Below are 27,978 nucleotides of genomic sequence, written 5' to 3'. Positions count from 1 at the left end.
GCGTGTGACAATGGCTGTGATTGGGCGAACAGGAAGAAAAGCCACTTTAAGGTCACATTTGAGGTGAACATTTTGAATTGAACCGATTTGCTAACTCCTTATCAGTTTTCCTGTTTCCTTAGCTGAACACATGATGCTCCTGCTTTCTGTTCAATGAAGGTCGTCTGACAGGCATCCTGTGATTGTTTCTTATCTTCATTACTGCTGAGTCAGTCTTATTGTGTATTAGTGTTATGACACAGAGAACCACATAACATGTTTTCAAGGTAAACAGTAATTGCAATACATACTGTTTAAAACAGGAATTAGTTTCTCAAAAGAAAATAATGTCAAAGCATTTTTTAGATGGATAGATATACACTTTATTAATATATTATTGGCTGTATGGTGATAAAACCACAGAATGAAAAAATCACTGCAGGACATGCCGGCTAGCATGCATTTAGCTACAGAATAAAACCTGATATTACAGACGGGTTGCACCATCTCCCTGCCGCTGTCAAAACGGGCCGAAACAAGACAGCGCGAAATGGGGGAAACCGTCTGATTCACTTTGATAAGGCTTTAACCGTGTTTAACCGTTTGATTCGGCCAATAGAAAATATAGTTTCTTACAAGATACATATTTGAGAAATTATAATAACATGTTATTAACTATGTCACTTTTCCTTTCCATCTACTGTAGTAACATGCTGGACACCCCTAGAAAAACAAGTGGTTTGCCCCGTTGCTACGCTGTTTTGTGTGGACGTTCTCCAGGGTGATGAAGAAGATGTAGTTATTCGGCCTGAAAATACAAAACGTTTGAAATCAATAAATAAAAACGTCAATTGTGTGAAACGGGACAACATTCAACATGGCCGGTATAAGGAGAGTTAACGGGAAATTATCGGGAATTAACCCGGCTGTCAGGTAAACGCTACTATTGTGCTTGCTGAAAACGCCTATGTGAAGCTGTCAAGCTAACCATGCTAACGTTAGCTAACGTGAACGTCAGTGATGAAGGTCACGCTGTGAGTGACGTTTAGCGTTAATTGTTCGTCGGCTGGTGAAGCAATGCTAAACCTTCATTCGGTTATCGGTTCCGTATCATCCGATCCGACAAAATGTGTCGCTCATCGGTATCGCCGACTCCTAAGGCTAACGGTACCCGGCTAGCGGGTAACGGTAACAGGTAACGGCTAACTAACGTCTAACGGTAACAGGTAACGGCTAACTGTAACGTCCAACGGTAACAGGTAACGGCTAACGATAAAAGGTAAAGGTAACAGGTAACGGCTAACTGTAGTCTAACGGTTAGGGGGAAGTAACGTCATTTACTCGAACGAAACAAACTGAATAAACAAATATTAACCGTTTCTATTGAGATATCGCTCTAAATAAGGTCCACGGTTTGTTGTGATGGAACTGTGACATGTGACGGAACGCTCGGTAAACTACGGCTAACTTGTGCGTGGATAAGCTGCTGCTTTAACTGCTTCACGTTAACAACCAAACGTCAAGTCGTTGTTTCTTGTGACTTTTGTCCAGTTGCAGTCGCCTGCGTCAGGTTCAGTCTCTGCTCGGTGACGGAGGCCCCGCTGCTCCCGAAGGCGTCCTCTGCTCCCTGGGTACGGATGCTGAGGAACCTGCTAGATGTTCTGTTCTGAACAGATGGCGGGCAAAACGACTCATGTAGCCATTCAAAAACTGCCAATGAAATAATATCAATGTCATTTTCTCTATGCCTTTCAGGGATTGACAGCAGATATAATGACGGGTGCACTGAGCTGGCCAAGTACCTGTTCTATGGGCTCTATGGGAGAAACCAGCTGAACATTGAACATGTCCTCGAGGAGTTTCCTGATGAAATGCTGGATGGTGAGTTCCTAATCAGGTCCCTTTGCTTGCCTTAGTTTGTTTCCATTGTGACACGTTGCTTGTCTGCTTTCTAGATGTAATCCTGCTGATCAAGCCACAATGTGTTCATCTGTACTGCAACCCGATGAACTACAGTTACCTGCTGCCCTACGTGTCCCACTGGAGGAACCTGCATCTCTACTGCATGGCGGAGGCGGAGGTCAATGCTTCGCTCTTGTTCCGTCTTGTTGATACACTTCCTGTAGGCTTTAGTTATCAAGAGTATTCTGGAATGTTGATGTATCCATCCAGCTAACATTTTAACCCTTGGTGGTTACTATTAATCGGCTTAAGTATTTAGTCCATGTCTACATACACTGAACGAAATTAAATGAATGTGTGCGCTGGGGGGTCATCAATCCCTGTTGATTTTACCCTTTGTAGCAGTGTATATAATAGGAGATTGAGTCCTTTTTTAAATTGTCTTCCCCCTTCACTCACAGTACGAAGACGAGGAAGCAGCTGAAGAATTCAAGATCTCCAGTTTCGTCACAATGGTGCAGGACTGCTATCGCATTGGAGTACCTTACAGCTCCCAAGGTACTCCTCATCACGTTTAAATCTCCCCATTCACTCACTACACACACGTGTTTAAATGTAACAACACACGTGAACGTTCACCCTTCGTTTCCCTGTAGGACACGTCCAGCGGTTCGACATGTTCATGGTGGAAAAGTGGCCCCTGATTCAAGCATTTGCCCTGGAAGGCATCGGTGGAGGCAGCTTTTTTACCATGAAGTACAAGGTACCATCAAACTGTCTTGCAAAGTTGATATTTAACGTTTAAAAATGTACTTCTCGTAGTCGTAAACTGTTTGTTTAACCATGTTATTCATGTTAGAATATATTCCTCCTCCTTTAGCTGATGGACATGAGTGAGAAGCTGTGGCAAGTTTACAACAGACTGGACCCAGTGTCCCTGGAGAATCTGCTCACTGAGGTGGTACCCAGCTTCTTTTTTACACGCCTTTAAAAAAGGCCACAATATTCATGTGTCATGAACAGTCAATTGTCTTTTACCAGCAGTTATTTACAAAAGGAAGTTATGAAAGTTAAAAGTTTGATTAATCTGGCCCTCAATCAATGGTTTATTAATGATTAATTGATCGGGGCCTTTGTGTATGACACTGTATTTTTAGGACTTGGTGAACTTTGAGAAGCAGTGGAGTGGCTTTTTCTCCAGCATGGACCTGGAGAACCACCTGTCCATCCTGGAGCTATCCGAAGCACAGGCAGGAGAGGTACGTTTATGGCTGTTCATGGGACAGGACGTCACGTCCATGTCAAAGAAGTAATGTGTATGTTCAAACTGCATTGTCCCGTGTCTGCCTCTAGTAGCACTATGTGTACTCGTGTCAGTTTAAAGCGTATTCTCATCAATCCACAGACATTCCGTTCGTATTACTCTCACGGACTGATCTCAAGCAACATCACCGATAAAAGGTATATCTTATTATATCTTGTTCTGAAACAATATTCATCAGTTCAATATTCTCATGACTTCATGAACAGAACAATATGAAATGTTTCTCATTTCAGTAAAAGTCAGCAGCCCTTTGTGCTGTTTGGAAAGCATTCCTCCTCAGAGGATTTGGAGGCGTATTCGTTCAACTTTCCCTCAGAGAGTCACCAGGTCCGGAACACAGGACTTGAGGCTTCTGCAGCCAGACACATGGTGAGGAGCCAGAACACAGTAGGACGTAAACAGAGAGGATCCCTGTTGTAGAATAGTAGTACACCTGTCCTTCTCTGCTCAGGTAGACATATCTTTACTTGGAAATAGTGGGTTGCTGCTGCAGTGTTGCTCTGAATGTGCTATTAGGAACCTTCAATGTTTTCACATTGCTCAAGTTAAGAGGATAAGTGGCCTGCAGCACCACCTGGGGAAGTAATCTGGTACCATGAATCAGCTTAAGCTTCTCTTGTCTGGAAACATGTCATCACTGTAAATATCCCATTCAGGTACACGTGTGAAGTAGGGACATGCCATGAGTTTATTTATTTAACCCAAACCCTTTTTTGTTGATCAGATTCTGCAGTGTGTGGCTCCCAAAGGACCTCTGGCCTGCTCTCGGACCTATTTCTTTGGGACCACCCACTCTCCATACCTCGGTGAGGTTTTTCTCTGTGCCTATCTCATATTCATCAACTTTAGTTTTACACAACGGATCAGTTTATTTACACAGAAGCACTTACTAACCCTCCGAGCTACGAGAGGCCCTCACAACATGTTGTTCGTGTATCATTTCTATGTTTCATCCACAGGAAACCCAAAATCAGCGCAGAAGAACACCGAAGTATTGTAAGTGATGTCACAATCAATATTTCCCATGAAATGAATTGTTAGGTGCTACAGATTGTCAAACTAAAACACATCCGCACTCCGTCTTGGGTCAGACTTCTGTCACAGGTGTATTCGGCTGCTGTTGAAGCCGTCCTGTCAGGAATCAAATGCTACTCGTTCACCTCGAGTGCCACCAAGGTAAGAAAAGCCACAGCATCCATTTCAACATTTCTCCTTCATAAAGTACTGAAGTGTGCAGTTTGTCACTGAGGCGTGTTTATCGCCACAGGCCAAGGATGTAGCAGAGAACACCTTTCTAGTGCTGCTGGACTCGATGAATTTAAGTCAGTACAGCAGTTCTCTCAGGTAACGATCGATTTCCTCCTTTCTGTGAGATTTTTAGTGTAAACCTAATTCATCCCTTTGAATTGGTTAGAATGATTCTTTTCTTTGTTCAGGTCCAAATGTGAATTTGGCATACAAGCAGTGAATATGCAAGGAAGGTGGGTGTCGAATAGTCATAGATCAATACTTTGTTGAAACATTTTTATAATTGTTCGGATTTCTGAACCTGTTTATTCTTTTTTTTTAAGGATCATTCCTCTGACTGACAGAGACAGCCGTTACGTAGTAAAAACAGTAAGTCACAGAGGCAAATTGACCCTTTTAGTTCTTTCTTCCTCTAATATAATTCTGCCTTTGTTTTCTAAGGCCTCAATGACTGTGCGTGACATCCCAGACCTGCAGGGGGGGCGGGGCGACCTGGGCTCGGTGGTCTTCTCTGAATCCTTCTTGGAGTCCGGCATCAACATCCAACAGAAAGGTCTGGCACTGATTGGATTGAGTCTGGATCACTGAGGGACAATACAGGGACAAATTAGAAAGAAGCCATTGGGAAAGAACAGGGCATCATAGAGAATGATGTTATTGATCCACCCTCCTTGGTTGTCACTCTCTGAGTGTGTTGTTTGTCGGTCTGTCCCCTGTCCTGCAGATGGCACTGTGTCCTCAGACAGCTGCTACACCATCCTGACTGCGACTGTGCCGCGGTACGCCTGCTGGCTGGTACGTGCGGGGCTGCCAACCTGGACTTGAGAATAATAAATTGGACCGGATGCTCAGATACTGACCGGGTTACAAAGTCCAAAGTTCATTCTTCTCTTCTCCAGTTGACTCCTCCTTAGTTTGAGGAATACACCCTGTTCATTTCCCCCAGCATTGTTTGTCTGGTGTCTTATGGTCAAATATTCTTTTTAGATGGAATCTGACTTCAAGCTGTCTGAGCAAGCCCAACGTCTTGCTAAGGTGAGATCAGAAGTTCTTACACTTTGTGTATGAATAGTTCTTCATGTATGTGTGGATACCTCATCACTCCCAGTGTGTGTGTGTACTCACCAGAACGAGGAAGGCACGTGTGTGGGAGGAGCTCTGACTGCAGCTGAGGCTGCGTACGTGATCTCCAGCAGCCAGCTCTCCGCTCCAGAAGAAGGTGACATTTCTGACAGGAGGTTTAAAACGTATACACGGTACTGTGTGGTACTGTGTGTGCTTCCATCCGGTGGAGGTTCTATCTGATGGTGCTTCCTCCTGCACTGGTCTTACCGTACACCTGGCTCACTACTCGCAGTTATTTGTATGATTTGGGTCATAGGAATTGAATGTATTGTACATATTTTACATTGTTCATTCTGTACACATGACATCATTGTAGTGTGTCCATCCCGGGAGAGGGATCCTCCTCTGCCCTTTTTCCCCTATGGAGGGTGTTTCACATGCGCCCTCTCAGGCTAATTTGTAATTTGCGATTCTTTGGCTATACAAAATAAAATGAATTGAATTGAATTACCGCTGTATGACCCTTGAGTCTTCGATTACTGAAACATTCTGGAATTAGTTATCAAAGTCAACAACCCACCAAATTCTGAATCATGTCAATCAACAAAATAGATTTAAGTCATAGCTATTTTCTACGTATTTAATTTAAAGGTGCATTGGTTTTATATATGTCGTACCTGATTATGTGACAAAAAGTGGTGATTGTGTTAATATTTCTTCATATGTTGATCATAGGGAAGATTGTTTTCCTGTCTGAGGGCCTCCTGTTTATCCATCCTCAACATGGAAGCATCACACTGTCCAAAGATCACATCAGCTCCATCAAGTTCTATGACCCGGTAATATTCACAGTCCACACACGTACTTAGAAAGTTCTACTTTCTACTTTCACGGTACATTCACAGTTTATAAGCCGGTTCTTTACTGTATTGCCAGGCTTGCGGCGCCGTGGCATCCCTCCTGGTGGAGTATGACAGCGGCCTTCTCCCCCACCTCCCGTTCGCCCTCCACAGCGCTGACCGCTGTCTGCTGTTCGCCCTGCAGCCCAGATCCAAGAGCCACAGGTCCTTCTACTCCAAGGTGAAGCCTGAAGCCAGAGACGTCTCACTGCTTTTCACTCGACTCGCCTCTCAAAGAGTCATGTGTTCCCAGAACAAACCCTAGACGACACTCAAACACACACACAACATCATACTAAATAACGCAGTAAGCACTTGTGTTCACCCCGTTTTATCAAATGTTCTTTCAGGTTTTTAAAAAAAAAAACAACTCCCACCAGGACAGTGACTGTAGTTGATGGGAAAACAGGATAGGATTTTTTTGTGTTGGTTCACGGTTGATCTTTTACCGTAAAAGCCTCCTTCATCATGTCCTGCTCATTACAGACACAGCTGCAGTTATCTGAACCGTTTCTCTTGGTTTCAGGTTTTGTCAGTGTGGAAAAAATCCGATTCTGGACTTAATCTGCAAATGGTGGAGCAAAAGCACCTGAGCTGGAACCAGAAGAACATGTAAGATCACTTTTAAGACTTTGGTTGGTTATCAGTATGTTAGGTTCCATTACACAGAACCACTTCGGCCCTGTAATATATCACAGTTTATAAGAATGTTTTTGATCTTGTTTAAATCCATGAAGGCCGATTGAGCAGAAACCAAAGCAAATATGCCGATATTTTGATACATTTGGACACAAAAGGTCTTGACATATTGAAGTCTTTCTGCTGCAAGCCGCCTGATTCATTGTCAACACTTTTCATGAAGATATTCTGTCCAATAGGGATTCAGTCTTTAGACTTTAACGTGTTTTAAAGTTGATTAGACTATACTGGTTTTAACAGACCTTTCTTATTTTGAATATTTCTTGTAAAAAAATGAATATGTTTCATATTTACATAAATATAAATGCCATATTTTAGCTGCTTTGCTATATATATATGATAGGTATCTAAAGTGAATGGGGGACAATGAAATCAGGACAAATGGACTCTTCTCTCCCTCTCAGGCACACTCGGCTGCAGAAGCTGCACGACAGTCAGGAGCCGCCAGTGGCCAAACGCCGGGGCAGCCTGAAGGCTTCCTACTGCCAGCTGCCGGAGCAGGACATGTTAGTACACACGAGTAATAAAAACTGACGAGAGGTCTTCCCAAAATAGCACTTTAAGCCTGTGTTCCTTGATACAGGGTTTTCTTGTCTTTGGTGACCATCTGCTCTCAAAAGGTCTTTTGTGCTGAGAGAAAGATCTTATTTCTTCTCACTTCTGGGTCTGCTCAAATCTGTCCCCTCCTATGATTGGACATTCACCTGTTTAAGCTTTCGCAACCCTGGTTAACATTGTGGTAGCACTGCTCCGTTCCAGCAGAACTTGTTGATAACGTAAAGAACGTGTTTCATGTAGCTGACGCTTTTAGTGCCTCTCCGTTCTCCCTTCTGCTCCCTGATCCTCGTGTCCTGGTCCAGGTTCCTTCAGCACTTTGCCCTGAGTAGTATCGGTCAGGAGCCCATTCTGTACGACCACCTCGGGGTTCTGTTCACCTCTGCAGAGCTGAGGGAACCAGTGAGCCTTCACGGAGACAAGGTGAGAACGTTCTTAAGCTGCAGCGGATCCTTCTCATTAGAAAACGGAGACGAGGGGAAAACATTCATGTTGCTACACAGAATGCTTTGTCCGGATCTCATATCGTCCTTTTCATGTGTGCAAAGGTCATCGTCACCATCATCACCGGATTACCGGGAAGCCATAAGAAAAGCCTCTGCGACTTCCTGGTCCAGTTGAACAAGGAACATGGAAGGTGAGAGATTCCGTCCCACGAGGTTCCTTTGTTTGCTCTTTGTTTTTTCAACATTGTTGCTTTGTTAAAATCTTATTTAAGACTATATTTTTCAATTTCTTAACTTTTTTTCAATACTCTTATCAATTTGAATATTTTACTTAAAGTATTTGCAATTGTACCAAAAGTTCAATGACTGTAATTCCTAAACTGTTCATGTGGGTTTTTTGTTTGATTCATTGAATTAAAGCTGGAAGTCTACACACATATTGACTGCTTCAGTTCAAATCATTTGGAGTTAAAATCTAGAAGAATTTGTGTAGTCCAAATACGTATTGCCCTGTCTGTATGTTGTAGCTGTTAGAAACACAAATTACATCAGATTTCCATGTGCTCTGCCTGCAGGTGGCTGGTGTACCGGCCGGGTTCTGACCGCTGCGGCGGCTTCTCCGCCTCGGACCTGCAGCAGTACATGTCCGGCCTGCTGGAGAGCCAGAGAGGCCTCAGAGACAAACCCCGACTGCTGGTGCTCTGTCCTGGGTAAGGAAGCCCGCCGGTCCCCCTCACACAGCCCAGTGGAGCCATCAGGAACCATCTGGGTCCCAAAAAGGCTTCAATCATTCAATGTCTGCACACCAACTCCGTGGTCCCAGTACAGAAAACAGATCTCGGACCACATCATTCTGGTCCAGCGGTCTCATTTGCATCTGTTTCTGCTTGCACAGATACACGGACGTTGTGGACGTGGTCCAGGCTGTGCTTTTCCACCCGGACCCGGTTGTCCAAGCGCGTTTCACCGTCGGCGCCGTCACAGCTTGTGTGGACCCCCTGGCCTCCTGCGTGGAGCACAGGTGACGGTCTCTCCACCACAAAGAAATGCACATCAGATGAAGTCATCTCCCTGAAATCGAGCTAGTTGTCATTTTGACAAAATCACACGACTTCTATCTGAAAGAGAACCAATCCCTGACTGACAGGATGACCAAACGGACTGGAACTAGAAGCTAAGTGGAACGTGATGGAGGCGATAAGACCCGACGAAGACGTTGTAATGCGTCTCAAACGACTCCCGAGTTTAGCCCCGTTTGACACAGGAAACTTAGAGCTAAGTCGATTTTCAGGGTTGAACCCCTGGGAGAAAAAAAAATCACATCACTTTCAACTTCAATGTTTTGAACGTTCGATAAAACGTATTGAATAAATATTTAATCATATTCTGCTCGGTTGGCAGCAACCGATTTAGTGACTCGCTTTCACTCCACTGCAACGCAGCACTTCAATAGATGCAGCCGCCTCAAAGTAAACGCCACTGGATGCAGCAGCTGTACGAGCACCAATCCAATGACAAGCAAACAGGAATCACATCAATTGATTTGGTGACCCAGTTTCACAACAAATGCCTCCGCAAATAACTCCTGCCGCGCTGCTGCTGCTTTATACCTGTTCCACCTTCCACTTCTACAGAAATATGTATCTGCTCTTTTTTTGTGCATATTTTACCAAAGGTATAGAGGCAACATTTGCTGTAACTCCAGCGATGGAGCCTAGGAGCGATGTTTTCATGTAATGTATGTAGTGATGCACAGTGGGAGCACCGCGTGACGGACAGGGCCGGATGTTGGAGGTCTGCAGGACACTTTTAGCTATTAAAACTAAAGGCTGGGTCCCTTCTGCATAGAGGATCAGTCCTAAATTTAATCTCACTCTCCTTTTGTTACAGGCTTTAGATGTAGCTTACAGAGCTTCTCACTGTCGGAAGATTGACTGAGCGGTTCCACGCAATATGACATAGCACTCTGGGTAATAGGCTGCTTTCCACTGCACAGCCGCGCCGCCTCGTTACAGATCGACAAACATCGAGGGATGCCCCCCCCCTCCCACATTACTGTCTGTTGCCATAGATTGTATGGAGGTCTGCAGACCCGCTATGGTGCTAATTGGAAGTGGTTAGCCCAGCTCAGGCCTGACCTGCCTGTCAACCCCCCGCAGCATAGCCCCTCTAATCCCCCGGGTCCACATGTGTGACCGACGCCCCCCCCCCTCAACCCCCCATCCATTCTTTGTGATAAATGTAGACAGTTCATTACATCAGGACGGGGAAGATGAATGCCTTTCAAATTGCTGATCCCTCAGCCTGCAGCCTCCATGGGAGCTGCTGGGGGGGGGGGGGCAATGGCGGCTGGAGTGGAACTTGCCGCAGAGTCACGGTTATTAAAAAAGTGGTTTATAAACACCACTGATCGATTTGAAAACTCCGGATTAAATTAAGTTAAAATGAAAGGAGATTAGAGGAAGCTTTTACATTGGCCAGTTGCCAGTCACGTGATGTCTTATGACGTCATCTTGTCATAAATTCCTCACCTTACAGGCCCTAAGGGACTTCAGTGTTACCTTGAATTCTTGAAGGAAACCTTTTTCCCACTTGTTTTACTATATTTCACTTATATTCTTCTGTCTCTGTAGGTTTGCTTTCCCTAAACTTTTGGAGCAGTGCAGCCAAGGTAAGACCTGTCTGACACAAAGTATATTAATAGTGTAACGCTGTTTATTACAGAGCTGTACAGCATTTCCATCCCAAACATTTAGTTTGTGTGATATAAGAATCAGGAAAGGTTCTAGTTTCTTTCTTTTAGTCAGTGGACAAGTTGTACTTTCACAACTCACTTAAAATATTACCAGCACACAGTCCTCCTCCCTCACTATTATGTCAGAAGATAAAGTCCTACCAAGCTTGTAATTAGAGAAAGTTCAGCACCCGTTACCTCGTCCATCACTTCCTGTTCACTCGCCATCTTGTTTTTATAGACATGTTGTTTTGAAGGAATCCAAAAACCTTTATTGAACACACACACACACTTGATTGTGTGTTCTGTGTTTCTCCTGGAACTCACCTTCCCTTTTTGCCGCCTTGTTGTGTGCCAGGTGTCGTGAGCGTGGTGGTGTTCACGGGGGGCACAGCGGAGCAGAAGCACCCTCTCGTGCAGCACGTCCAGCAGCTGGTGCGCTCCGCCAACCCCACCGCCGCCTTCATACTGGCCGAGAGAGGAGCTGTCACCAGGTCGACCCCCCCCCCCCCCCCCCAAGTCACCAACAGCCATTCAACCGCTTCGTGTTTGCCTCAAAGTGAACTGCTTTGTGTGCTTTTCTTCTCTCTTTCGATCAATTAGGAACGAGGACGTGAACCTGATCTTTTCTGAGAGCAGCTTCAGTGAGCCACAGATGCTGAGAGCGCGTTACGTCCTCTACCCCGGATGGTGAGACCCTCCCCCCGTGTACCACTTAACTGGTCGTGACCCTTGTGCGGGTTGATTCCTGCCTCGCCCTCCTCCCCCTGCCTGCGGCTGCAGTGAGGGGGGGGCTATCGGCCCCTCAGGGCATCTCCTATCACCGGCTGCCCCCTGGCAGCACAGTAACAAGCTGCTGGCCATACACACAGAGGGGGCGGGTCTTCTTTCATTTGGGCCAGGTCCCTTCAGCTGTGTCCCTAATATGAACCTCTGCATACCACCCCCCCCCCCCCCCCCTCAGATCATACACTGGGTCGAACTGATTGTTCCGTTAGGAAAGATTCTCATCGACATCCATCTACATCCGCGCTTCCATCAGCAGAAGCGCGAGCCTCAGCTGCTGGAGTAAACAAGCTCCCGGCCAAAGACAAAATGTGGCACAAGCATGTGGCCGGCTCTCCACTTCACTTTCTCACCATTCGCGCGATGTGCAATGTGCTTCAGGTGCAGAGGGCGCTTCTCCTGCGGCTGCGGGTGTCTGGTCGTCTCCCAGCAGCGCGTGGCTTTCAGCCGGCCCCTGGAGAGGCTCCTGTTCGTCCCCGCCTGTAAAGGTGAGACGGAGACAAGTGTCCCCCTCCACCCCCTTTTCTTTTCTTTTTATTGCCTCTTACACGTGACAGATATGAGCTGGCGGGGTTTGATGATGATTACATAAGCTGCCTTTCTCTCCATACATGGAGACAACTGAGGTCTCAAAGTAAGTCATTATTTAAACTCTCGTCACTTTCCTGTAGCACTCAAGTCATCCCTCAGGCCGACCCCCTACCGAGGAAATGTGTACAATGTTTGGGGAAAACTCCGATTCTCTGGTAGGAATATCTTGCTTTCATTTGAGTTTTATCAAATAATACAACTTTTAAAACTTCCAGATGACATTTTGAATTGCAGCCTGCTCTTTACTAAACAAAAGTGACTTGTTTGACCTGCGTTTCCCAGTGGTGTGAGTTGTTAGAGAATCGGTTGCCCTCAAGGCGGCCGAGGAGCTCCTGACGGTAGGAATCTGCTCGCTTTGTTGTCTGGTGGTTAGAACTCGGCTCATAGTTTGGTTTCCTCCGTATGGTTTTCCCACTCTCTCTCTTTTCGTCCATCTGAAGACTGTCCAGCTGTTGCATGGGGAGAGAGTGCAGGTGCCTGTGGGGAGATGTGCAGACTGGAGACAGTAGAACGAATGAGACCGTCCCATTTCCTCCGCCTCCTCTGTCTTTAGGGGAGGGTTTCATTTACATCACTTTATATTTAGTTACTTTACTTTATCTCATTTTCTGTACATAGTAGCGGTGCTTCTTTGACATTGAGTTGGAAGGAATGAGCCTTCTCGTTTCTTTTTATAGACCGTATAGACGCGTATGGATGCTCGAACATTAACGCCTCACCGACAGCACGCCGTGGCAGGTGTTACGCAAGGTGTGAAGTACATGTGCTCCTTCATCTCTGGAACCTCCAGACTCGGAGCAGCTGATGGAGGTGAGCTACAACACGCTGAGCGGGAGCCTCGGCGTGGTCCCGGCCCGCGGCGCCGACCCCCTGACCCCGGGCGCGTCCTGCTTCCTGGTCTTTGATGGCGTGGGCCTCACAGAGGACGGCCTGAAGGACTGGCTCAGGCTGTGCGCCAAGCAGGTCGGCATTCAAACAGCATCCCAGGGTCATGTATGGATTCTTAACTTCTTAATGGCGTGTGAGAAGATACACGGCGGTGATTTCCTTTTTGGTCTTTACAGAAGCAGAAAAAGAAACCGAAGAAGACTAAAAACTCCCTTTCACCACAAGAAATCAAGAGCATCCATGTAAGTGTGTTTGGTTTTCATCATTCTATAGAGTCTACCGTCAGTCAGTAATGACCAGCGGTGGAATCATGTGTGGACAGAATGACATTAAAGCTACTCTGTGCAACAATGTCCACCAGCAGCAATGCTTTTATGAGCTCAGGCCAGCTTTGCTGTAAGTATATTGAATTACCAGAATGCCTGCAATGCCCCCGTGCCCTCAGCCACTGCTGGTGTCACGCTCTCTGGCTGCAAGAAATTCAGCAATCTGGATGTCAGTGGTGCAGGTTTGAAAATACCGCCTTTGCATTTAATGGTGTAAAATGCATCCGACCCGTTTGTTCCATGGACTCGTGCTTAGTGACAAACAGTCAGAGAGGGGTCATAACGACCTTTGACCTTCTGTTCAGACGGCCAGACACCTGGACCCGCTACCACAGGGCTACTTCTACAACGGTCACCAGTATGTGGACATCTTTGGAGAAAAACTGAGCTTCCATCCCTGTATCCTTTTGATGGTGGCTCTGACTCTGCAGTACCGGCGCTGATCAGGCCCGTGTGAGTCCGATTAGGTGGTGTCCATGTGTCTGTCTGCCGTCTCCCTTACATCGCTGTCACTGCAGACATGGAGGACTTCATCAAGGAGTACCTTGCCGAAGCCAACAAAGAGGTCGAGCTGTTCAACCGCCAGTTGGATCTGCAGGGACAGCCGGACCTGTTTGACCCGCGATAGAATCTGCCTGCGTGTCCACTGCTTCCATCTGTCTTATTTAGCTCGTGAGGGGACCACTGTGGGAGGGGCAGGGAGGGCACGGGGCTTATGATCACTCTGGAATGGCCTAAGCCCATTCATTATCTACGTATTATGTCACGTTGTACCCTAATTTGGTAGCATTATGAGCTACTATGAGATGATCTATTATGAGATGAGCTTTCACACTATGACATCACCCATAAAGAAATCACCGGTTAGCACCTCGGAGAGTTTAATATTGATATTTAATAAACGACGTGGTCGCCTCCGCTGATCGAATCGGGACGCAAAGTGCGGATAAACTCCGACACACAACGCAGCACAAGCCTCCGTCCTCAAAGCGCTGCGATGGCGGCGCTGCGATGGCGGCGCTGCGATGGCGGCGCTGCGATGGCGGCGCTGCGATGGCGGCGCTGCGATGGCGGCGCTGCGATGGCGGCGCTGCAGGGGGGGGCTGCGATGGCGGCGCACCGCGAGAACGCCACAATCAAAGGGAATTTCCATCCGCGCGCTCGCGTTTCTGTTTATCGCAGATGGCAAATTAATGCCTCTATTTCAGGACGAGCACGGACAGCCGTGTGATCGTGGCGGGCTCCCCGCTGGGGTTTCTCAAGAGCCCCCCCCCCCCTCTTCTGTCACCCAATCCACGGCCCACCTGCTATCTCGTCTTGGCTGAGCAGCTGTAAACATTGGACAGACGACTGACGGGCGATGCCGGTAATCATACAGCTAACCCCCCCCCGCCCCCCTGCTGCTTTATTTTAAGGCTCCCCAAGTGGATCCAATCAAAGTTGCAATAAAGCAAAAGGCGCTGTTGTGTCGAGGGAGTGGAGAACACGTTGGGTCCCCGAGGCAGTGACACGTGAAGCTGATCATTCATCATTCTGCTCATTTGTCGTTGACGTTTAGAAGTTTGATTATTTGAATCTTTCGGGTAGGACAACGGGGAATGAAGATAATCTGGGCATGTTCTGGTAAACATGAGTCAAGCCTTTAGTGCTTTTTTTAAGGCGTTGTGATGTTGTGGAGGATCCGACTCCCTGTTGAAAGGCGTATTTATTCTGCAGGTCGCTGTGCGTTTGTGTCTCTCACTAATGTCCTCTGCATGTCTTCCTCTTACCAGGGTTCCTACACAGGTTTGGAAATCAGCTTGATAACTGCAGCTCATTTCCGGGGAAAACCTGCCACGCCAGCTGCACATTTTGGTCTACGAGACCCGCTCTGTGACGTCCACGCAGGCGTTTCAAAGTAAAAGCGTGGTAAAAAAGGGTGTAGGAACCCTGCTGCATCTTCTATGAGTGCCATGGAGTATGGGGTCAGCAGTGTAACCAACTAACGCGCTGTGAGTGCCACACTTTTTTCACATTTTTCGTGCACGTGGTGCTGCAGCCACGACGGCTCGACAGATCGCTTTGGCCTCTTTGCACTCTAAGAGAAACACGAGGAAGAGCTTCTGATTCCTCAGCTCTGTCTCTCCGGTTCTTCTCCGGGATATTTTTAGATCAGTGGGGGACCTGGGGTCGGCGTTTTCGCGTCTTTGTGTTTGACATGTCTGCCTGTCAACAACCAGTCGGAAGAATCAGTCACTTAGTTTTCAGAGTGAAAACGCCGTTAGCCAGTTTTCTCCAACTGAAGCGCACACTGCTGGCCCCATCGGTCCGTCTTTAGAGTATTACGCTGCGTAGGATAGCACGTAGCGCTGAGCAAAGCCTACACCCTTACACTCCAAAAGAAGTGCAATTGTACCTTGTCTTTTTCTATATATATATATATTGTACTTGCAGTACCCTCCTGGAGCTCTTTGAGGACAAAGTCCGGCATCCTGAGGACCAAAAAAGGTTTGTTCGTTGCAAAATGAGATTGCCGCGCTTACAAAGAACAACGTAATGCAGCAGACGGATTACATTGGGGGTTTTTTTTCTTCAAAGTGGAGCACATTAATCCTGTGTTGACAAAATGCTAGCCGTTGTTCTTAAGCCGGATGCCCTGTGTAGCGCTCCAGGAAAGCTCTCCGGGGGTTACGCAACGCTGCGGGGAATTCCTTTGATTGACAGCCAGGCGGAGGGCTCCCCGTCTTCGCCAGGCCTGTCTGTCTTTGGCCCGGGAGTCCTTAAAGAGCCGAGGGTTGTGTAAGATGTTTGTGGTATTTAAATGAAACACACACACACACACACACGACTACTGAGACACGGACGTCGACACTACTTTGCATGTGAGGCGACGTCCTGTGGATGTGACGCCGCGTGTATTCTGACAAAGTGGCCTTTCACCAAAACTGGTACCAACAGAGAGAAAATAATCACATTTATTTTACATATCTGCTGAGAAATTTGAATTACCTCGGACACGACAAATAGTATTTTTGTAAAGACTGTGAATTGAGAACTCCTAGATGCAAGCGGAACATCTCGTTTCGCAAAAGCAAAGCAGATGCAAAAAAAAAAAAACCAAACCCAAGAGAAGCTGAAAGGCGGCGTCCCTCCTGTCCAGCGGTGCCTTGCTGCGGCTGAGGGAGGCCGAGATTAAAAGCTCCTTCAGCAGTGTTGGTGAAAGGAACCCACGGAGTCCGAGGGCAGAGCGGGCGAGGCGGGGGCCGCCGGAGGGCTCGGCCCATTCGGGTGGAGAATCGTGCAAAGTGACCAAAAAAAAAAGTATTTATTCATATTGTGACATAACGGTGTCTCAAATACTGATCCTCTTGTGATGCCCGGCTCTTTTGGGACAAGAGAAAAAGAGTTTTGAGTTTGTTGACCCCCCCTACTACATATTGCACATGTGGTGGGGGGCCCCGAAGAGCCCTCCACAAGCCTCGGAGTGTGAGCGCCCTGCAGCTCTGTGCCCTCATCCCGTGTGTCGCTCGAGTTATAGGACAAAAACAAAGTTTGGTGTTACTGGTTTTACACAAAGGGGCCGTTGCACTTGTTGAATAATTGGATATTTTAAAGGAAATGGAGTTTTTAACCGTCCAAAACATTCCATCCCACAGAGGAATGTGCTCAGGTGTTATTCGCTCAATCCAACCCGAGGGTGGGGGTCGACGGTAATGATTCATGTCGTGATGACATCACAGGGATCATTTTTACAGGCCGTCCAACGTAAAAAGAAGTTAAAAAAAAAAACTAAAAAGTGCCAAACTTCCTCGTGTAGTTTGGAAGGAAACCACAGACGAGTTAAACTGAATTGCGTTTGCACAAAAAAACGACTGTAACTTGTGTTTTTCTCCTGTGACGGATGCTTTTATAACATAACTGTTGTTTTTATTGCACCACGGCGGCCCATTAAATATTTATATGGTTGATCCTCGTTTCTTCTCTTTTGTCGCGTTGTGCAACACTTATTTCACGCCCCTTGCTGCCTGGTACTGGTGTGTGTGTGTGTGTGTTGATGCTAAAATAGTGCTGAGGGAATGTGAGGAATCTTCCACACTCTCTTTTAGCCCTCCTCTTCCTCATGCTGTGTGTTCTTGTGCTGTTGCCAGGCAGATGCAGTCCTCCACACGGCTCACCTCTGACATCATTCCTCGCCCCTCTCTCCTGCCACCACAAGCCGCTAGTTTCTCCCCAGCGACTCATGGCAAGACCCCCCCCCCCCCATTCCCCTCCCCAGCTCAAATACACTTGACACGCTCTTACCCATATCGCTCCCACCAATAACAGCCCCCCCCCCCCCCTTTTTACTGAGGCTATTTGCGGGCTATTATGACAGCCGCATGTAAACACTCATCACTCTCCTGCAGGGGGGGCCGGGGGTCACTGCAACAATGGGGCATTGTGCTCGAGAGGGTTTGGAAGGTACTTCTTTTTTTCTTTTAAATGGAAGCAGAGAAGATAATGTGTTGCATGTTTTGTTGCGATGGAGGAAGGCGCCTGACGGGCCTCGAGCCCAACAAAGGCCGTCCCCCAGGAGGGACATGTTTACGGGGGACGGCGGGTTGGGACGGGTGTTTCTATTATTCTGTCCACTCCGTTTTCATCAGTGAGCAATGGAAACAGCAGCACTTCAGAGGGCCTCCCTCAAACTGTGACCCCCACGTGGGTGGGACAGGGGGCAGATCAGTCTGATTATTTATGCCTTTATTTTAATGTTATCATAGCAACAACAAAAAACTAACATGCTTAATATAATTCATACTTCTAATTCCAGTTTGTTTTTTTCTAGCTAAAATATGTCTCTCAAAAAAAACGAAAAGCAAGAATAATGTCGACCCTCAGGACAAATTGAATAGACTTATATTACATCGCATGGCGTTAACTGCTTCACATCCGACACGAGGATTAGAAATGTGTGCTGTAAACCTTTAGATACTGTATTCCTATACATTCTTTAAATATATTTAAATTTATAACTGGTCCTAACAATAATAAACACAAGCCCTTCTGACAAAATGAAACTAAACTTACAACTAACAAGCACACTAACTGAACAAGTAAAACTATATTTAAAGTAAAAGGATTCAAAACTGTTAAAACCTTGGTCTGAAATCAAGCTATTTTTTATTTGATAGAACTTATGGATATTGTTTTTTCTACTTACTGAAAACTAATGTTTTAATATAATGGACAGGCCTCCATATAAAAGACGTGTGAGAAAGATACACAGATTCAGATATTGTTCTCACAGTACATTTTTATTTCACGCTTCTCGCTTATAAGGCGCTGTTGATCTGTATGACATCACAGCTGAGCACCGTTGTCTCCACTGAACAATTTCTGGATCAAATAACAGCTTTAAAAATAAAAAACAATCCCAAACAATAGGCAGGTAAGTTTGATATTGTATATTTCTATCACTTCATTGCTACAAATATATTCCCTGCCTCCTTCTGACCTGAGCGAATGCTTCCTACGTGGGTGTGACTAACATCAGTCCGTGTCACTACTGTTCAGAGAAGCATCCATCTAGAGGTCTCCCCCCAGCTGCTCGATGTCAAAGGTCAACAGCACCGCCATGTCACCGGACTCCCCCGAGGCGGCGGCCAGTTTGAGAGGCTGGAGGCCGCTGCCGCTGAAGACCTCGCCCTCCCAGACTCTGCTCTTGTTCAGTTTCAGGTCGGTCCGCGTCTCTCCCATCACGCTCACCCTCTGGGCCCCGGGGACCCTCACCCTGAAGCGGACCCGGGCGAGGCGCTCCAGGACGCCCACGCGGGGCTCGAAGAGCACGCAGCCTCTCCTCCAGGCGGAGAAGACGGCGGGGAACGGCGGCCCCGGCCGATCGCAGCTGTTCCTCAGGACAAAGTCGCACATGGGGCTGAAGTCTCCGCCGGGGGTGACCCTGGCGTACAGGCCCAGCCGGTACACGCCGGCGTCCGGCAGGCTGACGCTCACCGTCACCTTGCTGTCCGTGTACGTGCAGAAGAGTTGCCGTGACAGCGGGAAGGCCGCCGGCCTGTCCTCCTCTCGGCCGAGCACCGCGTGGAGCTCCAGGTCCCGCTGGTTGTGGAAGGTGACGTTGCACTTTCCCTGCTGGGTGCTCACCAGCGCCGTCGCGTGGCTGAACTTGGACAGCCCCGCCTCCAGCGTGCGGGTGCCCGGCCCGCACGCCGAGCCCAGGTTCGGAGGATACAGCTGGTCCGGCCCCACCACCTTCCCTTTGCAGTGCAGCAGGAAGTTCCCGGCGTTCTGGAACTTGGCCTCCGTTCTCTCGTAGTCCCGCACAAACACCGAGAGCCGGTAGAAGCCGCGCGCCGGGCACAGGACGTGGCACGCCAGGGCGTCCGGCTGGATCTGGGTCGCCAGGCAGCGCTTGGCCACGGCGGCCTCCAACCCCGGGTGGACCAGCTCGCACAGCATCATCAGCGGCCTGGACGTCTTCAGCGCCAACTGGAAGACGCCCTCCTCCGCCTCGGCGGCCTCGCTGCCGCGGCTGCTGCCCGCGACTCCCAGGCACCCGGCAGCCGGCTGCAGGCCCCAAGACAGGAAGGGGTTCTCCGGGATCTCCTCCATGGCCCTGGGGATCGGACACTCCACCGTGAAGGAGCAGACCCAGACCAGGGCCGTGGTGGCGGCTTCGGGCCGGGCGAACACCTTGACGTCGTACGCGCCGCTCGCGGGCGGCAGCAGCTGCAGCTTCATGCTCCGGTGGGAGACCGTCAGGAGGCCGAAGGAGGAGCCGCTGGACTCCCTCTGCTCCGGGGCTCCGCAGTGCAGGAGGTCCTGGTGCTGTGTGATCTCGTAGGTGAAGGTCGTTGGCCTGGAGAAGCTGAGGCACACGTTGGCCTCGCCGTCATCTGAGATGGGATTCACAAGTTAGAGAACTGTTCTCTTTGAGGAGCATTAACAACATCTGCACAGGACGGACCTGTGAGGATGTGGAAGTAGTGAGGCTGGATCAGCCTGAGACCCATCGTGAAGAAGGCGGAGGTCTTGAAGACCCTCCTCTCAAACTCTTCCAGGGGGATGGGCGCGTCCAGGAGCTGCCACTTCTCCTCATCGGGGAAGTGCGATTCTATGAACTCGACCGGGTCCGTCAGGAAATAGAAATCGTCGAACCTTGGAGGCAACGGAAGGAGACGTCGCAGTGGTTTGAGACTCACCTCCTCCACGGAGAGCGGAGGAGCAAACTCCATCTTAGCTTTCTACGGAGCGCTTCAAAAACCTTTTGACGAAGCTTTCGCGTTGCACATCTACTCGTCCGGCTCCCCAACAGGCGTCCAACAGGAACCAGTGCCCTCCCAGCAGCACACAGTTCCACAGGTGATCGGATTTCACGTTCTTCAGGCTCTGGCCCTGAAGGTACCCGATGCCCTTACTGTGGCCCGGCACCTCCTGGCACTCAATGCCCACCTCCCTGTAAACACAGACCAAATCTGCTTCTTCTCGTCTGCTTTTCATTATCCGCTGGGCTTAAGCTGTTTGTGCTGAAGGTCTTTGAGAGAAAACAACCATTATTTCACGCTCTGAATACATATTTACAACTGAGATGGGGCCAAGGGTGCAGCACAATGGTGAAAGGACTACGGAGTGGATGTGATCGTGACGTGGCCTAAGGCGTAAGACGTGGTGGTCGTGTCTACCTGCACATCTCCGTACAGAGGCTGGAGTAGCCACAGCAGACCCCCCGACCGGCGGCGATCACCTCCTCCGGGGAGCTCAGCTTCTCCGAGTGGCCCAGGTACCCGCTTACATCGTACTCTGTGGACAAAGCATTCCTTTCATCCCCGAGCCGCGCTCTCCTATTTCGTTGAATTTCAAACAGGAATTTTGTGTTATGGACCCACACAAAAAAGGAAAAATAGGGGGGAAAAAAATGACAAACCTTTTATTGGAATGTATCTGTCCTTTTTGTAAAAAATAGATTTAATGGTGCTATGTTGCATCATGTCACGCTTAGATTCCACTCAGCTGAACTTTATTAAACTACATGAATAAAGTATTTAGGAGGTGAAAACATTTGCACACAATATTGTTTTGCTTCACAAATATGACTATTTGGTGCATAAAAAGTCAATGTCAGGCCTTTGTAATGTGGCCTGTGGCTGAAATACTCACCGATGTTGTGGCACAGCCAGACCCAGATGGCACGAAGCCTCTCCAGCTCATTTCTGGCTCCATGTGTGATGCTCTGCACTATGCTCTTCACATCATACACACACTTTTCCTTCAGCTGCAACACACACACACACACACACAGGGGACATTCACCGTGAGTCAGTGTGTTTGTATGGGTTCATTAGCCCTACGAGTGTTGATCTATAAAAGCATCCAGAGAGAGAGAGAGAGAGAGAGGGGCTTTCTGTTTCTGGTCTCACGCAGCGTCCTTCAACGCGTCTCCTGCAGACCTCCGCTATGTTTCAGTGGATTCTGTGTGTTCTGTGATCGAGTCGTGGTCGATTCGTGTTTCCTGTGGGGAAGCGCGCTCACCTCTGCTCCCGCCCTGACGACGTGAGAGTCGACCCTGGCGAAGACCTCCGAGCTGGCGAACAGGTCCCCTCGGCTCCTCCTCCTCCCGGCTGCCGGGGGCGGCTCCCCCCCCCTCTGCCCCAGGTGGGCCTTGGGCTCCTTCCTCACGGCGCTCTTCTTCACCGCGGTGACGGTCCGGGCGGCGCTCTCGGACGACAGCTGCCTCTTGGCCGCCGGCCGCTGGTCTTCGTCCCCCGAGGCCGCCGGTTTCTCGGGCGCGCCCGGCCTGGGGGCCGCGGCCCGCTGGGGGGCGGCCGGAGCGCCCCCCCCATCCGGAGGCTTTGGCCTCTCCGTCCTCTTCTCGTTTTGACCCGCAGCTCCTATGACGGCGACGGGCCTCGCTTGGCGTGAGGTCCCGCTCTCCGGGAGCTCACGGGGGTCCGGGGCCTTCGCCTCATGTCGCTGAGGGCTGCGTGCAGCACAGGAGAAGGGGAAGGAGAACTTCTGGATTGCAACTTCAGCTGACATTATGCTGGAAGCATGGCCTCCTAACCAAAAGAGAGGGTGGATACTATTGAAAGCAGCCAGTTTGGTTTTTATCTGAGCAGCTTCAGCGCTCACAATCAAAAGACCCAGCATGCACTGGGTGAAGCAGAAAGTGCGTTCTACATAGTACATTCTGTATAAGACAGTGATGAATTTGCAATTATTTCATCTATTCATGACCAGAAATGAAAGCAAAGGTTGGAATCATTAGTCACTGTCACAGCGGCCAGCGCAGAGAAAGTCAGAGCCCCCCCCCCCCCCCCCCCCCACTGCTGCGACCTTATAACATCCACCCAAAAAACAAGCAAAGCGTGTCAAAGCCCCCCGGGGAACGCGTGTTGACCCAAACAGGCGCTGAGCGACCTGCAACCAGGTGACCGTATCCGCCTCAGAGGCTCAAGTGTCCTCCGCCCCCCTGACCTCCGACCTCTGACCTCCTGGTGACGTCCCGGAGCAAAACGCGACGTTGCAGTCGACCCCATCCCAACGGCAGAACACAACCCCAGTCTTCCTCTCTCCGACGAGCGGATCAGATCTACACACACTGGCGGGGGGGGGGAGGAGAGTCTGAAAGTGTCCGAGAGCTTCACTCACCCTGAGAGGATTTAAGACGCCTGCTGGGGGTCCACAGTGTTTGTCCTCGTGGTCCCCGGCTACAGGAGGGAGGCTTATATACGCCCTCGGTGGCCTGCCAGCACAGGCCCCAGAATAACAGCCCTAAAAATACTACAAAGCAGTTAAGACCAGCCAATGGAGTGAGCCCCAACCCAGGAGTGTCACGTCCATGTGTGTGTTTCCAAGTGTGTGTGTGTAGCTTTCAGTGTGCCCCGAGTGGCTTTGTGTGCGTGTGTGTGTGTGTGTGTGTGTGCGTGTGTGCGTGTGTGCGTGTGTGCGTGTGTGCGTGTGCGCGCGTGCGTGCGCGCGTGCGTGCGTGCGTGCGTGCGCGCGTGTGTGTGTGTGTGTGTTTGCCTGCCGTTGATGGACGGGTGGGAAGGTGTTTGCACGTGACGGGGGCGTACGAGGTTTATGGAGGGTCCTGGCAAACAATAACGCCCCCCCCCCACCACCACCACCACCACCACCACCACCACCACCACCCGTCTCTGACACGCATGCAGAAACACACCGTGTGCTTCATCTCATTTGCATTCTGAAAGGCAGCAGGCTGAATACACGCTGATTGCTTTCATTAGATTACGTACAACCGAGGTCTTAGTGGTTGCACATTGGAACAGATCTTAAGAGGGGAAACAACAACTTTAAACCATTAAAGAACGCATGTTGTCTCTCTGAAGCAGCTAGTGATCGACGACGTGTTCAGATCCTTCACCTCAGCAGGAGTCTTCATACTCTGGAAACATCTTCTAACTGGAAATGAACTATTTTTCCCTCTGACGTTTAGTGGCACAAAATGGAAACCCCAAATTTGTGAGTTGATGCATAGATATTGTAACAGAAGAAAAGGGGAAGCAATACAAAAATGTTCGTTTCCTAGAGTTCGCCCCTCCAACTTTGCTCGTAGGTCACATGATGACAACGGATCCAAACCCCACGTCTTCTGCCTCCAAAATGAAGTAAGCGGACGATTGTTTGCTTCAAAACATCTGCAAAGACACTGAAAAATGTTGCTTCAAATCACAACCTGGAGTTTTAGGCATTTAACAAAAGAGCAAGAATACGTTTAATGATAGTAAATGAAATCACAACGCTTTGAAGGACCTGTGTGTTCAACATGTTTACTTTCGGAATGCGGGCACAACAAACTGTTTCCTTGAGATCTGAGGGACGAGCTGGGTTTATATCTTCAAACGTATCCAAAACACATTTGTGCCTTGGGCTGTTGTGTGATTTATTGAAGTGGCTGAGGGGGGGGGCTGAGGGGGGGGGGGGCGCTGGCGTAATGTCCTCGGCTGTCCTGCTTTCTCCTCCTTGTAGCAGCGGCAGTGAGTACACGTTGCCGTTTTCTTTCTGAGGGGAGAAAGAAGCTGCAGAGACAACAGCTGACTCATTACTGTGGCTTTCAGTTTTTAAGTAAATGTCAGAGTGCAGCACGGCTTCATCACAACACCAAACATCACACAGATACAAATGAAAGCTTCATCAGATCTCAGGGATAAAGACCCTTTAATAAAGGTGTGCTGCATGAAGTGCATCTACCTGTTAATAACCCCCGTGTGTCCAAACCTACATGCCCCCCCCCCCCCCCCCCTGGCTAACAGCTGGCAAAGGCAGCTTAAAGAGCAGCGTAATCTGGACAGATGGCCTCAAGAATAATGGATTGTTTTATATTGTGATTTTAATGCATTGTGTAAAAAAAAATTAAACATTAAATGTGATGAGAATCTCTTGTGCTGTACAGGCATTACGCAAAATACCCGTGTTAATGTGTATCTGGATGTGTTATGTGAAATACTTAATGTACTACCACAGAATACCGCCAAATTACCAACCTTAAGTTGTTGGTACCACAGCCACAAATTTACCACAATGTCAACCAACCCAACAAAATGTAAGATGTAAAACAACCAATAAGAGACACGAGAAAACTATAAAAGGACCTTAATGACAACAGACACACAAAAAACACATAAAATACAACTTTAAGGAGAAAATGAAAAATGAATGATGCAAAGCCAACACAAAGACGCCAAGCAGCGACTGTAGAGTCCAGACAACCCCAACATGACCACAAGGAGGAGCAAAATGACTACAAACCAGTACAAGATGATCACAAAGAGCCAGAAGATCACGCTACAGAGATCCCAAACAGGCAGTAAACTACTACTACTACACAAACGACCATAAACAACACAATTACAAACAAAGAGACACAGAGCAACTACAAACAACCTCAAGAAGACACAACGTAAAGTCACATTTGCTTTTCTTTTTCTACGTGGTCGCTCAAAGGCGCGTGGAGTGTACCTTGACTACGTCACCGCTGCACGTGGACACTTTGTAGCCTCCATCAACCGGTTCCTGTCGGTGGGCGGGGTCACTCCGCAGGCTCTGTGCGCGCGGACACCTGCTGATGACCGCATCGGGACTTTTAATATATTTATTTATTTATTTAACATCGCGAGCGCGCGACGCAGACGCCTCGTCTTTCTCTTCTTTCCTTTCTTACTCGTTTCCCGGGAACCAAGCCGCGGGAAACCGGTGAGAGGAACGCGACGTTATCCGAGACGTCATGGAGCGTGCCGAGGACGACGGAGAGGGGCCGGGGGGGCCGCGGGGGCCGGTGAACCGACTCACGGCAGGTAAGGACCTGCGTTTCACTCCTCGTTACTCGTCACAGTCAGAGAGACGAGGCATGAAGAAAGATGGAGAGAGAGAGAGGAACACAAAATGCACCAGAGGAGGCCACCAGGACACTTGCTGAAGGACACTTGAGAAGTTCCACTTAGTTAGTAGTGGTTAAACATGGCAACATCTACTGTGTTGAGTACACAAGAGACCCATGAAAAGCTAAATTCATGTTCTTTCGCGGTGCCTTTCACGTCAGTGGAGTCACAGACGTTCCTCACTCGCGTGGACATCTTTTTGAAGCTTCAGGAGGTGTGTGTGCGAGGAACAGAGCATGGATGGAGCAGATGTTGAGCACACCAGTAAACACTGTCCCTGGGGCATAAACACATGTCAACAAACAGCTGGGAGTGGAATCTGGAGAACTTTCTGCAGGGTTTCTCAGGCTCGTGTTTGGGCCTCTTTGGACATGTGAAGAAGTAGAAGAAGCGTCAGCTGCGTTTTGAGCAGTAATGACGGGGGGGGGGTGATGTAGGAGCAGATAGCACCCTTATCTCTGTTTATCTTTGGATCCATACCCTGCTTAAATGTTGCCTCTATTTTCACCGAGTACTCCTTCTGCGACATTGACTCATTTCCTCTTAATTAACGAGCTCGCAATCGTAGAATCGGTCCGTTGATGAATCAGTTCATCGATTACTGCCTCGGCCAAAAAATGATACGCCACGGTATGCAGAATCAGGTCATCACTCAGATCATTTATTGAGTGAACCTCCAGATCTTCTCAAGAGTAAAGATTTTCTGCTTTGTCAAAACAAGTAAAACAACAACTATAAAATTTCAAACTTATTTTTCTTACATTTTAGTTCATGGTTAATCAGTTAACTAGAGGTGATCAATATTTATTGCACAACCATAATGTAGTAAAAAGCTTTTGCTTCATACTGAAGGCTTTCTGTAGGTTTTTCTTTTTACCCACATAAAAATGAAATCAAGCAGCTTCACAGAAACACCCCGTTAGCCTTTCGACCTTTACTTTCCTTATCTGATTTTTTTTTTTAATTGGTCGTTGCAGAGCAGAGGCTTTGCAGCTTTACCTGAATCCTCTCAACAACAAAAAAAAGCCAAACTCAGTACCCCTTTGACCTTGAATTTCCCCCAAACATGCATTTTTCCTCATTTCACCCAGCGTGCGTTGTGTAACGGGCCGTCTTAACCAGGATTACCTCTTTCTTTTTTTGGTGGTTGTTATTTTATATGTTACATTTGGTGGACACTTTCACGCGGAGCTCCTGGTGGACCTGAGAGTGCAGACATGTTGTTCCGTCCCGGGGGGGGGGGGGGGGGGGTGGAGCTTCTATCTGTGACGATCTACACGGTGACCTCCTCGGGAGAATTCACCGTGACCCCGTTAGGACCGCAGAGTACGCGCTTAGAAAATGTCTTTAGGCAACAGCATCCCCCAAAAATGTTTTTATTCTTATTTCTTAGTCTATTTTGAGTCCAGTATGCTGCATTACATTTACAGGGAAATATGATTAGATAAGAAAAGACAACAGGGAGCAGGACGGCATAGTGATGATACAAATGTTTAAAAAAAAACAATAAATAATCCAAAAAAACACACACAAATTTACTAGAATTAAAATATTTTAAAAATATATATTTTAAATTAACAGCACACACGTTTTTCCCGTTTACAGAACCGTTTTTAATTGGATTTTCTCTTTTTAATTAAAAAAGAGATTCCATACTTTACTTAAAGTCTTGTCAGTATCTCATTTTTCTAAGTAATGTGTGCAGAAAATATGACTTCTAGAAATGTCATTATATTATAATGGAACAGCATTTCGACCAAGAAGAATTCCTGAGTGACAGTAATAATGTAATCATTTTTGCTGAATGAACTGCTAATAATTTGTTTTCGTAACACAGTCGATGGCAAATACAATTTTCTGAGTTACAGAGAACCTGTTTTCAAAGCTTAGATAGTCAAGTTTCCCAAAGTCTACCTTGAAAAAAACTTTCAATTAGGTTTTTGGTTACTAATAGGCCAAGGAAACGTAGTCACTAGTCACGGATCGTCCCCGTGCCCCGTTTACTTGAAAAAAAAATACAGCATTAAAATTTTGAAAAAAAGTGCAAGCATCGAAATTTACTGAAAAATGATACCGTCAAAATTTGGGGATAAAGAGTCAGAGCATTGACATTTGAAAAAAAAAAGTTAAATTAAAATTTTGAACAAAAAAAAACTTGA

At 47.9% G+C, this 27,978-nt stretch overlaps 2 protein-coding genes across 3 annotated transcripts; one reads left to right on the top strand and one right to left on the bottom strand.

The window, feature by feature from the left end:
• Window positions 1-728: 728 nt before the first annotated feature.
• dnaaf9 (dynein axonemal assembly factor 9) lies at window positions 729-17,387 on the top strand. Its single transcript, XM_037486304.2, has 37 exons — window positions 729-912; window positions 1,531-1,610; window positions 1,735-1,860; window positions 1,935-2,059; window positions 2,343-2,439; window positions 2,538-2,644; window positions 2,762-2,839; window positions 3,039-3,140; window positions 3,287-3,342; window positions 3,439-3,574; window positions 3,930-4,011; window positions 4,165-4,201; window positions 4,297-4,381; window positions 4,473-4,549; window positions 4,642-4,686; window positions 4,777-4,822; window positions 4,895-5,006; window positions 5,178-5,248; window positions 5,441-5,488; window positions 5,582-5,672; window positions 6,254-6,357; window positions 6,455-6,598; window positions 6,944-7,029; window positions 7,521-7,622; window positions 7,977-8,094; window positions 8,220-8,308; window positions 8,693-8,827; window positions 9,013-9,138; window positions 10,751-10,788; window positions 11,210-11,345; window positions 11,455-11,541; window positions 12,019-12,125; window positions 12,309-12,383; window positions 13,019-13,191; window positions 13,293-13,358; window positions 13,748-13,841; window positions 13,961-17,387. Exons 1-37 carry the CDS (start codon window positions 857-859, stop codon window positions 14,068-14,070), a joined length of 3,447 nt encoding a protein of 1,148 aa, XP_037342201.2. The 5' UTR covers window positions 729-856; the 3' UTR covers window positions 14,071-17,387.
• A 1,007-nt stretch (window positions 17,388-18,394) lies between these two features.
• ky (kyphoscoliosis peptidase) lies at window positions 18,395-23,131 on the bottom strand. Of its 2 annotated transcripts, none has more exons than XM_062557494.1 (7): window positions 22,896-23,052; window positions 21,951-22,477; window positions 21,579-21,693; window positions 21,104-21,221; window positions 20,686-20,877; window positions 20,389-20,579; window positions 18,395-20,317 (listed from the first exon to the last, which is right to left on the bottom strand). In XM_062557494.1, exons 2-7 carry the CDS (start codon window positions 22,455-22,457, stop codon window positions 18,990-18,992), a joined length of 2,451 nt encoding a protein of 816 aa, XP_062413478.1. In that variant the 5' UTR covers window positions 22,458-22,477; window positions 22,896-23,052; the 3' UTR covers window positions 18,395-18,989. The 2 variants fall into 2 exon arrangements, with proteins under 2 accessions (XP_062413478.1, XP_037341608.2); XM_037485711.2 differs by lacking the exon at window positions 22,896-23,052 and adding an exon at window positions 23,070-23,131 and having other exon boundaries at window positions 18,396-20,317.
• Between the last annotated feature and the right edge of the window lie 4,847 nt (window positions 23,132-27,978).

Source organism: Pungitius pungitius, chromosome 14 (genome assembly GCF_949316345.1).
Source record: "Pungitius pungitius chromosome 14, fPunPun2.1, whole genome shotgun sequence".
NCBI classification, from domain to species: Eukaryota; Metazoa; Chordata; class Actinopteri; order Perciformes; family Gasterosteidae; genus Pungitius; species Pungitius pungitius.
The sequence above is the reverse complement of the archived record's forward strand: the minus strand, read 5'-3'. Positions and strand labels throughout refer to the sequence as shown.